At 54.8% G+C, this 14,377-nt stretch overlaps 8 protein-coding genes across 8 annotated transcripts; 3 read left to right on the top strand and 5 right to left on the bottom strand.

The window, feature by feature from the left end:
• Positions 1 to 936: 936 nt before the first annotated feature.
• On the bottom strand, positions 937 to 1,239 carry PG985_003551 (O-methyltransferase asqD; the record flags this gene model as incomplete). Its single annotated transcript, XM_066823320.1, is given in 2 exon segments — positions 937 to 1,119; positions 1,132 to 1,239. 2 exon segments carry the CDS (start codon positions 1,237 to 1,239, stop codon positions 937 to 939), a joined length of 291 nt encoding a protein of 96 aa, XP_066686480.1.
• A 458-nt stretch (positions 1,240 to 1,697) lies between these two features.
• PG985_003550 (uncharacterized protein) lies at positions 1,698 to 2,838 on the bottom strand (the record flags this gene model as incomplete). Its single annotated transcript, XM_066823319.1, has 2 exons — positions 1,698 to 1,821; positions 1,910 to 2,838. The coding sequence occupies 2 exons, from the start codon at positions 2,836 to 2,838 to the stop codon at positions 1,698 to 1,700; spliced, it is 1,053 nt and encodes a 350-aa protein (XP_066686479.1).
• Positions 2,839 to 3,270: 432 nt separating this feature from the next.
• PG985_003549 (uncharacterized protein) lies at positions 3,271 to 5,034 on the bottom strand (the record flags this gene model as incomplete). Its single annotated transcript, XM_066823318.1, has 1 exon — positions 3,271 to 5,034. One exon carries the CDS (start codon positions 5,032 to 5,034, stop codon positions 3,271 to 3,273), a length of 1,764 nt encoding a protein of 587 aa, XP_066686478.1.
• A 444-nt stretch (positions 5,035 to 5,478) lies between these two features.
• On the top strand, positions 5,479 to 6,437 carry PG985_003548 (short-chain dehydrogenase reductase family; the record flags this gene model as incomplete). The annotated part of the gene is made up of 3 exons (XM_066823317.1): positions 5,479 to 5,696; positions 5,770 to 6,122; positions 6,214 to 6,437. The coding sequence occupies 3 exons, from the start codon at positions 5,479 to 5,481 to the stop codon at positions 6,435 to 6,437; spliced, it is 795 nt and encodes a 264-aa protein (XP_066686477.1).
• Positions 6,438 to 6,457: 20 nt separating this feature from the next.
• On the bottom strand, positions 6,458 to 6,812 carry PG985_003547 (uncharacterized protein; the record flags this gene model as incomplete). Its single annotated transcript, XM_066823316.1, has 2 exons — positions 6,458 to 6,597; positions 6,629 to 6,812. 2 exons carry the CDS (start codon positions 6,810 to 6,812, stop codon positions 6,458 to 6,460), a joined length of 324 nt encoding a protein of 107 aa, XP_066686476.1.
• Positions 6,813 to 7,606: 794 nt separating this feature from the next.
• Positions 7,607 to 8,133, bottom strand: PG985_003546 (uncharacterized protein; the record flags this gene model as incomplete). Its single annotated transcript, XM_066823315.1, has 2 exons — positions 7,607 to 7,687; positions 7,798 to 8,133. The coding sequence occupies 2 exons, from the start codon at positions 8,131 to 8,133 to the stop codon at positions 7,607 to 7,609; spliced, it is 417 nt and encodes a 138-aa protein (XP_066686475.1).
• Positions 8,134 to 9,374: 1,241 nt separating this feature from the next.
• PG985_003545 (Chloroperoxidase) lies at positions 9,375 to 10,408 on the top strand (the record flags this gene model as incomplete). The annotated part of the gene is made up of 4 exons (XM_066823314.1): positions 9,375 to 9,471; positions 9,539 to 9,779; positions 9,849 to 10,123; positions 10,230 to 10,408. 4 exons carry the CDS (start codon positions 9,375 to 9,377, stop codon positions 10,406 to 10,408), a joined length of 792 nt encoding a protein of 263 aa, XP_066686474.1.
• A 1,376-nt stretch (positions 10,409 to 11,784) lies between these two features.
• On the top strand, positions 11,785 to 14,032 carry PG985_003544 (uncharacterized protein; the record flags this gene model as incomplete). The annotated part of the gene is made up of 2 exons (XM_066823313.1): positions 11,785 to 12,395; positions 12,457 to 14,032. The coding sequence occupies 2 exons, from the start codon at positions 11,785 to 11,787 to the stop codon at positions 14,030 to 14,032; spliced, it is 2,187 nt and encodes a 728-aa protein (XP_066686473.1).
• Positions 14,033 to 14,377: the final 345 nt, after the last annotated feature.

Below are 14,377 nucleotides of genomic sequence, written 5' to 3'. Positions count from 1 at the left end.
GGAGGGTGTCGCTTAAAGCAGACGGAAGAGCATGACCAACGAACAATCAATTGGCAAAAAAGAAGTTGATGTGCGGTGTTTTCTGTTGCAGTTGCTTCACAGGAACGGAACAAATGCCAGGTAAACTGTCGAGATCCAGATCTCCGTGGCTGCCGCAGCGGTCCAGGGCCCAAAAGCTTGGTTCCAATGCGTCATAGCCCGAAACTAGCAGCTACAGGCACCCCTGCTCAAGCTTGACGTATTTTGGCGGTAATCGATTCTAAAAGTAATGGATCCAAGGTCGCCATCATCATTTCTACCAACCTTTGGAACGAGAATAGCACATTACCCAGAATATATCAACAGAAATCCATATGGCATCCGGGAAAAAGATGTATTCACATGTAAAAATAAACATGCATCTTGATTCTTGACAGATGGACAGATTAGTCCTGCCCTGGCTTGTGTTAGTCTTAGCCCCCACCCACACGAATTAACTGACGGGACTTGCGGGCCCGAAGCTTATCGCCCCTTATCTGATCATCTGGTCTGGACACTCCGTCATGGCAAGACAGACAGACTCCGTCCAGTGTTACCACCCACTACATGCCTGCACAGCATATCGTAAACCTGGCGATACCAACCAATTGCACCATACCGAATAGAAACCTTCACAAAAAGTAGATGCAACAAGTTCTATTTCATAAGCGATAACATAGTCAAAGATATCAGACATTCCAGTTTCCTTTTTGTTATAGTGGTCTTCCAAATGAAATCGATGTCTCTATTCAAATCAGAAGTACACAGTACCCCTAAATTTGCGGTCCTGCGTTTCTATCTTTCCTCCCTTCCGACAATGGGAACTTGTCTTTTACCCCCATGAGGCTTTGAAATCACCCCAATTAGACACATACATACTATACTCTATCTCATGGCACACAAGCCTCTCCTGCAATCTCACATGGTCATAGGCTCCGCTTCGATAACACTCTGCGACGAGAACGACGTCGACCAAACCTTGACCACCCGGAATCCCGCCGAACCCAGCAGTGCGCGCCAGCTCTGCCCCGTGCGCTCGACCCCGGCCACCATGGCCATCATGGTCAGTTCGTACGCCGTGGCGTGGGGGTGCGCCGCCGTCTAGCGGAGCACGTGTTCCTGGATCAATAGCCTGCTGTGGTGCGGCTTCATGGCCGTCCGCTGGTTCGCGAGGATCGCCCGGGCTTGCGAGTCGGGCCAGTCGTGCAGGACGCCGCGCATGTAGTAGACTCGAGCACCTGCGGGTCCTGGAGGTAGTCCAAACAGTACAGTGTATGTGCTCTCGAGCCAGGAGGAAAGAAAGGTGAGGGCGCGGGCAGGGCGATTGTGGGTGGGGAATGCATGAAGACTTACCCTGAATCGTGGTGTGAATAAGTCATACACCATCCCCCAAACGCAGGCTCCAGCAAAGACCTAGTAAACTCGGTTTGCCTGAAGGTCGCAGCTGACGGCTTCTCGAGCATGCCATTTTGCAGCCAAGTGGCGAAGAAGATCAGTCTTTGTTTTGTAAACGTGAGGAGGGTTAGGGGACGTATGTCTCGGGGTCGAATAAAGAACCAATTTATCTGACAGAAAATATGCATGTGAGATCGATTAAACAGTTTAAAGTATAGGAGTTATGTAAATCCTGAACCAACCATGGCTAATCGAAGGCGATGGTGGCCGAATTCCCATGCTAACTACTGGCTCTTCATGGACTCCAAGACCCCAATAGCACTCGCAAAACCCAGTTCCGCCATAGTCTCATCCCACAGCGCATCCGCAATACCCTCTGCCTCGTCGGTGTACATCAAATCGGCATACCTAAAAGAAAGTCGTCTCAGTCATTAGCCACCGACTTTCGCGAACCATGTACTTACTCAAAGCGGACAAACAAAGACCAAGTACTTACGGCGCCACCTTGCAGTTCATAACATAAGCCCCATGACTCCCCCCCGGCTGCCTTACCGCCGCATCAAAATACGTCGCCGCCCCCCGCTCCAGCGGCCGCCCGCAGACCCACAGCAGCACCCGGACCACGAACCGCGGGACCGCCGACAGCGCGCGAAACAGGCCCGTCCCCCGACCCAGCCGGGCTCCAACTGGATAATGACCACGTCGCGCGCGTCGACGTAGCGCGCCGCGATGCGCTCGAACGTCATCTGGCACAGCAGCTTGGAGACGGGGTAGCGGTCGTTGGGGTTCCCACGGCGCCACGGCCGTGACCTCGTCGAACGAGGCCAGCAGCGGGCGCTGGTGCCGGTTGGGGAACTTGGCGTTGCGCGCCGTGATGCTGCCGAGGGTGATGAGGCGCGGGGCTCGATCGGTACCCGGGGGTCGCTTGGCCTTTAGGACGGGGAGTAGCAGTATGCCCAGTAGGACGGTGCTTAGGTAGTTGACCTGCACGGTCGACTCGTGGCCCGTCTCCAATACCACATGGTCGGCGGGCGCGATCCCGGCATTGAGGATGGCGAAGTCAATGCGCGGGAGCTCGGTCTCACAGCGACGGACGAAGGTATGAATGGACGTGTATATCTCCATGTCTACCTCCCAGACGTTTATAGTAGCGTCGGGGTTGATGTGTTGAAGCTGGGCTGCTGCATCCTGCCCCCGTTTGGTCGAACGCACGCCCATGACAAGGCGGGACAGCCCGGCGACGAGCATCTGTTTGGCGGACTCGAAGCCCATCCCGCTATTAGCTCCCGTGATGATGGCTACCTGGCCCTCCAGGCAGCCATCCTGGGGCGGCAACGGGATCGTCGTCTTGAACTGGTTCTCCCAGAACATGGAGCCGAAGCTCTGGGGGTTCGGGCCTTGTGCCCTGGAGGCAGTCACTGTCATGTTGGGCTGAGCTGACAAGAAAGATGGATGCTTGGGGGAGTGAACAAAACGAAGGTACAGGTTGGATGAGATGTAAAAGCGACCCCAATCTTATATGCTTGAAGAACCAGGGCCCCCTGACCTACTGGCCCATGTCTCCGCGGCTTCAGTCCTTGGACCCGAGCGTTAAGTCCGGGGACATACGACGTCCAATCACGAAACAACGTTCGATGCATGGTATTCTGAGCACTAGTAGGTGGCTTTTCCAATTTGGGTAGAGGGCGGTTTATGGCTGGGGCTGCACAACTATCAGGATTTCTGTTCATATCGACGGTAGCTCTGACAACCGTTTCCCCTTTTTCTGTCCAAATGGATTAGGATAGAAGCTATTGAACACGAACCTTGCTTACTGTAACTAGGTATGCAAAGAATTTGTGACTGTATATATGATTACTATGCAGCAAAAGCGTAACTGCCCAGCATTGCATACACATGCCAATAGTTCGTCTCGGGGGCATCGCGCAAGGTGTTGGCCACGAGCCTAGCCATGTACAACCCACTACTCTCCGCCATGTATTCCATGGTAGTGATGATCCATTCTCGAAGCTCCGGGCGAGCGGTCATCTGTCCCGCCAAATACAACGGACTGAGCAGCGTGAAGCATTGCAGTGATTGCAGCGGGCCAAAAGGGACCGTGTTCTCCTGTCTGGCCATGGACCACGTAAACTGCGGCACCGAAGCAACGATATCATCACAAATCGGCTCGATGGAAAAGTCTGCCCCAGTAGGGCGTGGTTGATCCCATCTTTCTGTACCATCATACGCCATCACGGCCTTGGCCAGGAGAAGACGCATTGACCGGACCACGTTGCGCACCTGGGTGACAAAGTGATCCGCGTACAGGTCAAAGTAACCGCCATATACCATTGGATACCCGCTGCTGGTGATGACTCGTTCGTAGTGCCATGTCGGCGGGAGTGCTCGCTCCATCTCGACGAACTGCCGGTCTAGGTCTTGCGCACGACTACACACTTGCTCAGGTGCCAGACTTCTCTGACTCACGTCTGCCGCCAGGTTGACCACACGGACCACAACACCCGTGACGGCAAACTTTGGGTCCAGTCGTAAGGTGGTGGAGCCTATGGTCTGGCTTGCATTGGGTTCGGGTGTTGCAGCCATGATAAAGTACGGCGCAAGCCCAGCACGCAGCCGCTCGAGCTCATAAGGTACATGGACCCCGGCGGCCCCACAGCTGACGACCATGGTCATGGCTAGCCGAGCAGCCAGACGGCGCTTGACGGGAGATTCTAAGCCGTCGTGCCCAAGACCGCTGGCGCGAAGAAGACTGAGCGCTCCCTGGACATGGCTCATCCACGATTCCGCGTGGATGCGCGGAGACACCGCCGCTTCTGACCGTTGGATACCGATCACCGCAAGCTTCTCGTACAAGTCGAGGAGAAGCACAGCTTGTAGAGTCTCGTCCCCGTATGTCTGGGGGCGGGACTCATTGGCATTTCCGCGACATCCGTCGGATAAGAACGGGCTTCCAGCACGCAAGGCGCTATTCATGCGCCTTGTGGCCACTACGTACGAAGCAGTCGCCAGTCGCGTCAGGTTACTGGCTTGACGAGAAGACGTGACCTGAGTCGCATATCCCGGCGCCTGGTAATGCCTTGCCAAGAACAAAAACGCCGTAGCATCGACGGCAGCAGAGAGAGGGCTTTCAGGGGCCGTGGCTCGATACAGAGCAGCGAGCGCCCCATGGCTTCGGGAGAACCCAAAGACGTAGTGCGAGAAGAAGGCGACCCGGGCGCGGACCTCGAGCGCAGGGGGTAAGGGGCTGGGTATGGCAGCGAAGGCAGGAGCAGATGAAGCGTATGATGACCAATCGGTAATCGGCTGGAAGGGGTGGTGGTATGTGGGTTGGCGCGTCGCGAGATCGGAAGCTCGAACCTGTTGGGCCCCTTGAGCTTTGTGTTTGGTGGAGACGGTCTGGTCCAAGATGATTAGCTCCTTGGGGTCGCGGCGGCCGAAGCACTTGATGCCGGCGCGAGAGCATTGGCCGCACACATCACGCTGCAGATCGCACTTTAGACGCGGGTAGGTATTAGCACGCAAGGAGAAAGCACTGGAGGGGTGGGGTTGTTCGCGACATACCCGGAGTTTACGCTTCTTGCAAGGCCGACAATCGAGCGATGGTTTCCCTCGATTGACCATGGCTCCAAGGGGGTCGCATGTCGGATTGGACTTGGGGTTGTCGAGGAATTACACGTATGAGATTTCGTGACGTCGGATATAAGTTGAAAGCCGCAAACTCTCGACTCCCCCCTTTGGGCCACTGACCTAGGCTGGTTTGGGTAAGCGTTCCGGAGACGTCATCCTTTGCATGAGATGCGGTCGATTTACGGCAGCCCATTGGCCAGAAGGCGCGCATGGCGTGCCGTGTGACTTTCAGTCCGGAAGGCTAGCCGCATTCGATTAGGCTCTCACTAAAAAGGGTTGTGTTCAATGTCGCTCGCGACCCGATTTATTGAGGCGAATGGTATCTTACAGTGTCGTATAAGACAGGGGGTATTCTTCGACGAATCGCACAGTTGAAAGGGGACATGTTCTGATAACTAACTCGAGCCATCGAGATAAGCACACCCCCATGACCACAACATGACTTTCCCATACAAGACCGTCTTGATCATCGGTGCCACTTCCGGCATCGGTGCTGCTATGGCAGAGAAGCTGGTGACCGAGGGATGCAAAGTCATCGTGTGCGGACGGCGGCAGGATCGAATCGACCAATTCGTAAGCAAGCACGGATCTGACAAAGCCGGCGGCATCAAAATCGACATCACCGACCACGGCAGTATCGATGCGTTCGTTGCAGAGTGCGTTATGCCTTTGGCTCCAAGAAAATAGGGATACCAGTGAAACTGTGATAACTGACGTGATTGAGAACAGGGTCATATCCACCTACCCATCCCTCGACTGCGTCTTCCTGAACTCGGGAACCCAGAGCGCCACTCGACTGTCGAGGCCCCTCGAGTTCGACTTCGCCAAGTTCCACCACGAGGTCAATGTCAACTTCACGGGCATTGTCAACCTGATGATCAAGTTCCTCCCCCATCTGCAGTCCAAACCCCATCCTACCGGGCTCATCGTCACGGGGACCCACCTGGCCCTGGTGCCGGCGGCGACCATGGCAGCGTACTCGGCATCCAAGGCGGCTCTGACGGCCTTCATCGACTGCTGCCGTGCCCAGAACCGCCACAAGTCAACCAAGATCATTGAACTCTATCCACCCGTCGTGCAAAGTAAGGTTGTCCCCATCCATCACTCCTGCCCGCCTTCCCCATTGGGAACATCACCTTGGATAACATATTGCAATCTAACTTGTGGGACTAGCTGAGCTACACGACTGGATGGGTGTCGAGAACGGCCGCGCTCTGGGCATGCCAGTCCACGAGTTCACGGAGATTGCCTACAACGTGCTCTCGAAGGGCGAGGAAATGGTAGTGGTCGGGTCCATTGCTACTGAACCGCGCGAGGTGTACATGGATTTAGTGGAACACCGGAGGAAGATCTTTGACAAGCTTGCCGGAGCCATGCTGTCCCGCTTCGAGCTATGATACTCTCTTAATAATAGTAGTTATTTCGTATACCCCTTGGTGCTCACGTCCAAGCCTGTTCCCGTAATGAGAGATATGACATTGCCGAGCACCCCCGTTGTGCAAGAGAGGCTGATCAAGACCCGGTGCGGCCCGGACTCCGTCCCACTGCGCTCCAATGCTGGATCAAAGCGAAAATAGCTCGGACTTACTCCCCATAGACTGAGGCGTGATCGAGTACAGTCTGGGATAACTACTATTGCCCTCACCTGGTGGCTGCTCGATGGCAGAAGGGAGGAGATGATGGCTTCCCTTGAGGAGGTGATTGGCTTCTAAGGCCATGGGCGGCTCGCTTAGCATGCCAAATCCGAACCTCATGCCTTCGCCGCCGGCCATGCCAAACAGACCGCCGTCCGAGTAGAGCCCCGCCGTGCTCGTCCCGTGTCGGCTGGTCGGCCAGATCCCTTAGCCAAGACTTATCGGTTGCGGCATGGAGGATGTCGGATCAAGGGGTGGCGGTGCTGGCGGCGGGGTCTTGTGGTATCCCGACCACGTATGCGGCGACTTCATTGAATCCGACCTCCGGCGCAAAGCAAAACGCACTTATCGGTCCAGTCGCTGCTACTCGCGGGCGATTGCCCCAATGCAGCTGGATGGACAACTCCTTGTTCCTGTCAACCCATTTCTTCCTCGACGGCATCTTCTTAATCTTCGTCGTCTTAATCCTCGCCTTCATCGTCTGTACTCTCGTCATCGCCACTTGAGTGGTTTCTCGTCGTGACCTCCTTTGACGACTTGGTCAAGAGGACCCGTAATTTCCAACACCGGTTCTTCAGGGAGGACAACTAAAAGGTGCACTGAACATAAGGTATTTGACTTGTATAGGCAGACAGGAGAGACTGCGGCACGACTTATGACCATCTACAGAGACTGGAAGACCAGAAAGTAGAGGGGAAAAAGATAGTTTCTAAGTGAAAGACTGCTCCAAGCAAAATGACATGGAGAGCCCGTCCATGACGGAATGGGGTTTGCGGGACATGTCCCCACTTTGTTTATTGGCAGAGGAGATCTCATCTGATACCCCGTATGGAGGTGATCACATACTCCAACAAACACCCCGTCGCGGCCATTATAGCTGGAAGAGGGGCCCAAACCAACACCCCTAAACTTCGGGCTGAATTTCAAATGATTTACCGGGTTTCCTGTTGACCGTCCTCCTTGGAGTCCGGAGGGCCAGCCAGTGTTTCCCACGTCCTTCTGAGTTCATTGATCTTGCATCAGTTAGTTTCGAACGTTGCTAAGTAGATTATTTGTGTGAGACAAGTAAAAGAATAGATACAGGCACCGAAACAGTCCAAGACGATAGGAGAGGGATTGTTACTTCTTGGAGCACTGGATGCCAATCGTGGCCACCGACATTGACTGGATGATTGTCGTCCGTGACTGGTCCTGTGCCAGCTAATTGCTTCTGGGCTTGGATGGCCCATGCAGCTGGCATGTTCACAGCCGGCCCTTTCTGGACATCGATGGTCATACTGGGCATAACTCCGGCCGACTTCGTAGCGGGACTTTGCGGGCCAGGCTCAGGTGTACTATGTGTCGGCGGAATCTGCCCGCCATCTGCGACCAGTTTCTTCACCATGTCCTCCAATCGGTCGATCCGCTGGCGCATCGCATCGCCGCCGCTGCTGGCATGAAAGGGGGTAGCGGACTCCATGTTGTAGGCATAGGATGCAAGGAATAGTAAAGTCAATGAGTTGATGGAGGAAGGAAAGAAGAGATTGGCATTGAGGGGGAAACTCTAAGATGTGATTTTATATGCACAGGCGAGGCATGTGACTGCCATGTCAGCACACATACAGTGTTGCAAATCAACCAACCAAACACACCAATAACTCTGCCAACCGAACAAGAGCATATTCGTCACCAACTAGCCTTCGGTGCGATTGTTGGTTGTTGGCTGATTCGCAACACTACACATATCTCAGCAGTCGTCAGCATGCTTCGGCATTCGTCTCGTTTGGTATGTATTACTTCCCAACGCGGCAACGGCTACCAGATAGGGGGACACGAGAGCGTCGCTTAGCCGTGGAGGGTCGCTTCGGGACCTCTGGCCGGAATGGGGTAGTACCACGGGGCTCCATATTGGTAAGGCTGGCGGAGTTGGGTATTGGTGGCTGATGTCTCGGCAGCCTTGGACGAGGCGGTGGGTGGGTGGCCCGAACGGTTGGAGCGCGGGGCGCGGGAGGTCTCAATGGGTGTGTGTGGGAAGGCCGGGGAGTCTGTGCCCTTTCCTCCCCCTTTAATCCGTGGACTTGGCGGTCATTGGACCCCAGCCGCTCGTAAAACCCCCTATCGAATGGGAAGATATGTGTTTGGAAACATGAGTTTGCTACAACGCCCTCAACTTCTCAATCCTAATAAGCTATCATCAGTTTTCTCAATCAGATCTGTTGACTAGTTCAATGTCGGGGCGTACTTTTGGCCTTTCTTTTTTCTCGGTGAGCCCGCACTAAAATGCCTCGGCTTGAACTGCCGGCTTGTCCATCACGTCACGCAGCAGCATAAGCGCCTGAGACGACCTCTGGGGGCCGAAAGTCATCTGACTCAGCCCTGTATCGAGGCCAATGAAATGCCCGATTATCAATTGATTGGCAACGAAACGTGCAGCTCGCCCAGGATCTCAGCCATGTGCAAGTCAGCACTAAAGCCGGTGACTGTCACCCCAATTGGGCGGAGTCCAATCCCTGTCTAAATACATTTGGCTGCCTCGTTTTGTCCAGGCAGCCAGCACCTCCAACGATGCCTGGGTATAAAAACGATAAGTTTTATCTATCAGGTATCCATTCTTACAACCATAGCATTGTTGCACAATCGGAACCAGATCTATATGTTATAGCTCACATTACCCGTTTGTGTATCAATCTACAGCCAGTTTCATCTCACTCAATCGATACAATGAGGACAATTTCAGTCGTTGCACTTGCCCTTGTGGGATCATGCGCAGCCTACCCAGAAACCCCGCGAGGTTGGATTCCCTCGAGCCCGGGAGATTGTAAGTCGCTTATCCCAATTGCCACTTCCCAGACGAATCCCGATACTAACAGATGACTGCCATTCAGCCCGAAGCCCGTGCCCCTTGCTGAACGCATTGGCAAACCACGGGTACCTGCCGCACGACGGGCGAGACATTGACCGGGACACGGCCGTCAACGCATTAGAAGACGGCGTCAACATGGACCGCCCCTTGGCCGACTTCTTTTTCCAACAGGCGCTGAGCACCGTGCCGGTAGCCAACGCGACCCGTTTCTCGCTGCACCACCTCATCCAACACAACGCCATCGAGCACGACGCCAGTCTCAGGTAAGGTTTCCCATATACCAGCTTGTCCCTCGTTCTTGCTGGGACCTATCCGCTGATCATGGCATACAGCCGGCCGGACGCCTTCTTCAGCGCACACCAAGACGTATTCGACCCCACCGTGTTTGCCGAGACCCGGTCCCACTGGCCGGACCCCGTCATCAACGTGCGGCAGGCCGCCGCGGCGCGGCTGGCGCGCATGCAAACGTCCAACCGGACGAACCCGGCCTTTGAGCTCAACAAGGCCGGCGAACCTGCGAGCGTGGCCGAGACGGCCGTTTATATCATCGCCTTTGGGGACATTGAGGCGGGGACGGTACGCCGGGAGATGGTTGAGTACTTCTTTGGTAAGACAACTGTTTTTGTTCTGCATCCGCCATTTTGCTTTCACCCCTTATGTTCCTCGACGGTTGGCATATTTCTTCCTTGCTGACAAACTTTTGGCATGAACAGAGAATGAGCGGTTGCCTTTCGAGCTTGGGTGGGAGAGGTCCAAATTCACTCTGACTCAGCAACATCTAGAGGAAATGTCGGGTCGGGTAATTGCCGAGACGAAATCTCTTCTTGATGGATCAGCCACAATGGCTACCTCTGAGGAATCTCAGAGGCCTCTTGGCGGAGTTGAGCTGTAAAATCGGGATATAAAATAGGCAATAGGGACGAGCTTTCAGCTGTGTGTGCAGTGTCACGCCAGTTGCGGTAGCATGTAGCCATTTAGACAAGCGGTATTGTGTTTAGATCATAGGAGTCTTCTGCTAAATGCAATAGAAGGCAAAACCCTTTTAGATATTTATTGCAAATTGAGCTTCCATATTGACCTTAACATGCCAACTTGGGTGAGGCTCGATCCGAGTCACGTCGTCGTCCGCCCGCGATTGTGAAGAACTTGACAGTCAACTTTTGTTTGGTTTGGAGGGGACATATGCACCGCAAAAGCCAGGACGTATCTGGGAAACACACCTAATTACTGGCCAATCGTTATTTCTCTCTCCTATGATCTCATGTTTCTTCTACGACCCGATCGGGAGTCAATTGGTGTAACCAAAAGCGTGGCTTGCGTGGCCAAATAGTGGGCCAACAAGGTGGGGGGCACTGTCAAGGTTGAGTTCAACGGATGTCAATGTGGAAATGCTTTTTTCAACTTCATTGAAGCGACCTCGCATGTAAAGCAGCTGGCACCCGCTCACGGTCCGCTGTATGGGTGTGTCTGATAATCAAAGCAACAGCCTCAATTCAGAGAATGCCCCCAATATGTTGATCGGAGTCGGGATGTATGCGCAGGTTTCCCCCAATTGGGCAGGCCTATTGCGGGCGGTTGATGTTGGGCAATCAATCCGGGCTGGCTCCCTGCCACAATTGGGACTGGTACAATCGAAATTGGCGCGATTGGGGTAGGAGTGGTCTGGTCTGACTAGAAGCTCGTCCCCTCCAAATACTGGCAATATCACCTACCCCTCTTAATAGCGGATGCATTCAGCATTCCAATTTGTGGCGATGCGAACTGTGCCGCAACCTGTGCCGCAACGATATTCTGTGCCGCAACCAACACTCTTGCAGCGGCTATGATCGACTGATAACTGGGCCAGCACACGCATCTTGTGGGTTCATCCTTTGGAATCATACATGGATTTCGTCCATTCAAGTCTCTCTGGTCTCGAGTCCGTTCTATAACGACACGACCCCATATCGTCGTAAATCCGCTTCAAGGCCAATTAATGGCCCGAAGACCTACTTTTTGGTCATATACCAAGCCGATATAACATGATTTAGACCCTGCCCAGTACCCACCATCCACGTCGGATGCCGGGTGGCTCTCGGTGAGTGAGGCACAGATCCGCCGGCAGGCGCAGATCCTCCGAGCGGCACGGGTCTTGCAAGCCATATCATATGTAGGCAGCACTGGTCCATTGCAGGTCGTTTGGGATTCAAAATCCGTTGTCCATCCTCTGTCATCTGACGTCTGCACGGTTTCTCTGTTGCGCAAATCGGGTGGGAAGGATTACTCGAAATGGAATATCGCGATGTGCCACGCCAGGACTCAACTCCTTCCATTACTGGCCGCGTAACTTTGCCCCCAGCAAGTCGGCAGAATGCGGCCCCGACCTCGACGAACCCTACGGCCGCCCCGTCGGCTGCGGGGAGCGATGACTATCCAAAACCAGCACATGGCCTGGCAAAAGGACGACGAAGCGCTACGTTGTCCTTGCCGTCCGTTTTCTCCTTCAACTGTTTCAAAGGCAAGTGTAAGAGTGACCCCAAAGCCGAGTCCAAGGGTCTCCTCACTGGGGAACAAAAGGAGAGCAAACGTCGATACAACTGGACATCCGAGGTACTACTGGGCCTCATTGCCATACTGTCTTCTCTGGCGATTATCTTACTCATGGTGTTTGCCGACGGCCATCCGCTGGACTCCTTCAAGATCCCGCTGCCCCTGGTGATAGCCGGTCTCGGAGCAACGACACGTGGGTCGCTCGCGTTCGCCATTGGTGCCTGCCTCGCCCAGGGGAAGTGGAATTGGCTCAGACAGCGATCCGACAACCTCATGTCCTTCAAGAAGTTTGACGAGGCCAGCCGCGGGCCCATGGGCGCCCTATATCTAGTGTTCTGGCTGCATCTCAGGTAAGCACGCCCCTCTTCCGTTTCAAAATAGCTCTGGGAATTGAATCATGGGGGCAACTAGGCATTGGGCTACACTTGGTGCGCTTGTGACGGTCCTTCTTCTTGCATTTGATCCTCTACTGCAGGGTGCCATCTCACACAGTGGGAAGCTAGTAGATGCGCCAGACCTGCAAGCGCCCACTATTCCCTACAGCAGCCGCCTCGACGCAGGGACGTACGCGCCTGATGGCAATTCGAGCACACACGGCATAATCCCTGACCCGAACCACAACTATAGTCGCATCTCGCTGGAGGAGTTCGCCAGCACCTCCGACCTGAGGATGGCGGCCGCGGTTTACAATGGCTTTACCGGTGTTCCCTCCTACGCCGATTTCCACTGCGAAAGCGGAAACTGCACCTGGCCTTCGTTCTTGAGCCTGGGGGTGTGCAGTTCCTGCAACGACGTCACCGACAACATGGCCAAAAAGACCGAGGAGGCCACTTCGGGCACCATTCCCACCGGCTCGACCGTGATGGTGACGGATAACTACACCAAATACTCTCTCGAATACATGGACCTGAGCAACGCCGATTCCGTGCACAAAAGCCAGCTTTCGGCCTACATGGCAGTGGGCGGCACCAACAGCCCCAACGAGACGGTCTCGTACCGGGAAAACGACCGATTGATCGCGGCGCTGGGCATCATCAAGGCCGCGGACACGTACGAGAAGAACCAGACCATATGGGCCGAGACCGAGGTGACGGCCACCGAATGCGCCTTGTACTTCTGCATCAAGCGCTTCGACGCCGCCGTCGAAAAGGCCGAGCTGAAAGAGAACGCGACGGAGATCAAAACATCAAGGGTCAAAAACTCCTACGGGCCAGTGAGACCCAAAGACCGAAACAAGTTCAAGATTTTGCAGAAGATGCTCGGCAACAGCCTGTTCAGCAAGACGGGCGACCTGCCGCGCCACGACCTGCAGCTGACGCCGTCTGACGTAACACAGCTGGATAATACCAGTCTCGTCGTCCCGGCCGTGTTCAATATCAGTCAGAACGCCGTCGGCAGCATGATCTCCTTCATCAGCAAGGAGCTGCTCGGCGGGTACGAGGGGATCCTTATCTGGCCGCCCTTCAAGGCCAGGCAGGGGTTCTTCCAGTCCTCGGCCGCCTCGACCTTCTTCAACAGCACCGACCTCTCCGAGACCATGCAGAAACTCGCTGGTGGTCTAACGGACTGGGCCCGTGACGCCTCCTCGGGCACTTCGAAAACACCGACGAGGAAGCGGCAGCAGCCACAGCATCAGGAGGAGCAGCAACAGGACCACCAGAGTGTTCTCGGTACGCCGCAGACCTGGATCCAGCACGTCCGGGTGCGGTGGGAGTACATGACCCTGCCCCTGTTCACGCTGGTGGCCGGTTTCCTGTTCGTGGGCCTCTCGATCCGCGAAACCCGCCGCATGAAGCTGGCGCCCTGGAAGGCCGACATGATCGCGACGCTGGCGTACTCGCTCGACGCCGAGACGCGGGCGCAGCTGCGGTTCGCGGCGCGGCAGGGGCACGTGGGGCCGACGGCGCGGGAGATGTATCTCGACTTTGCCGAGTCCGGGCACGGGCTCGAGTTGAAGGCGCGGCGGGAGCAACAGCAGCGGCAGTGACGACCTTAGTAGCAGCTGTCCAGGGGGCTCGATCATTATATATAGATTACTATTCACTAGCTACTCAATAATTATGTAAAGGGATCGTGAAAATTTCGGCATTGGGATTGGGTGTTCTATTGGACGGCTGTGGTATCTGCAGTGACACTCTGTTTCTCTCATCTCATAGGTGCCCGCTGTGACGCGGGTGGTTGCAGCACCGAAACCGGTGGAAAGTTTTGGAAGACGCGCCTTTCGATGAAATTGTACTTTCAACGCCCATCTCCAATTCAATTTGGTCTTTCTTCGACCGTAATACATATCTGTATTTCCCAAGAACCAAATTTGAAATAGCTATCATGGCTA

This window comes from Apiospora marii (genome assembly GCF_038362585.1).
Source record: "Apiospora marii strain CBS 49790 chromosome Unknown utg000003l_segment0_segment0, whole genome shotgun sequence".
Classification (NCBI taxonomy): domain Eukaryota; kingdom Fungi; phylum Ascomycota; class Sordariomycetes; order Amphisphaeriales; family Apiosporaceae; genus Apiospora; species Apiospora marii.
Note: the sequence above shows the minus strand (reverse complement) of the source record. Positions and strands in the feature narration are given on the sequence as shown.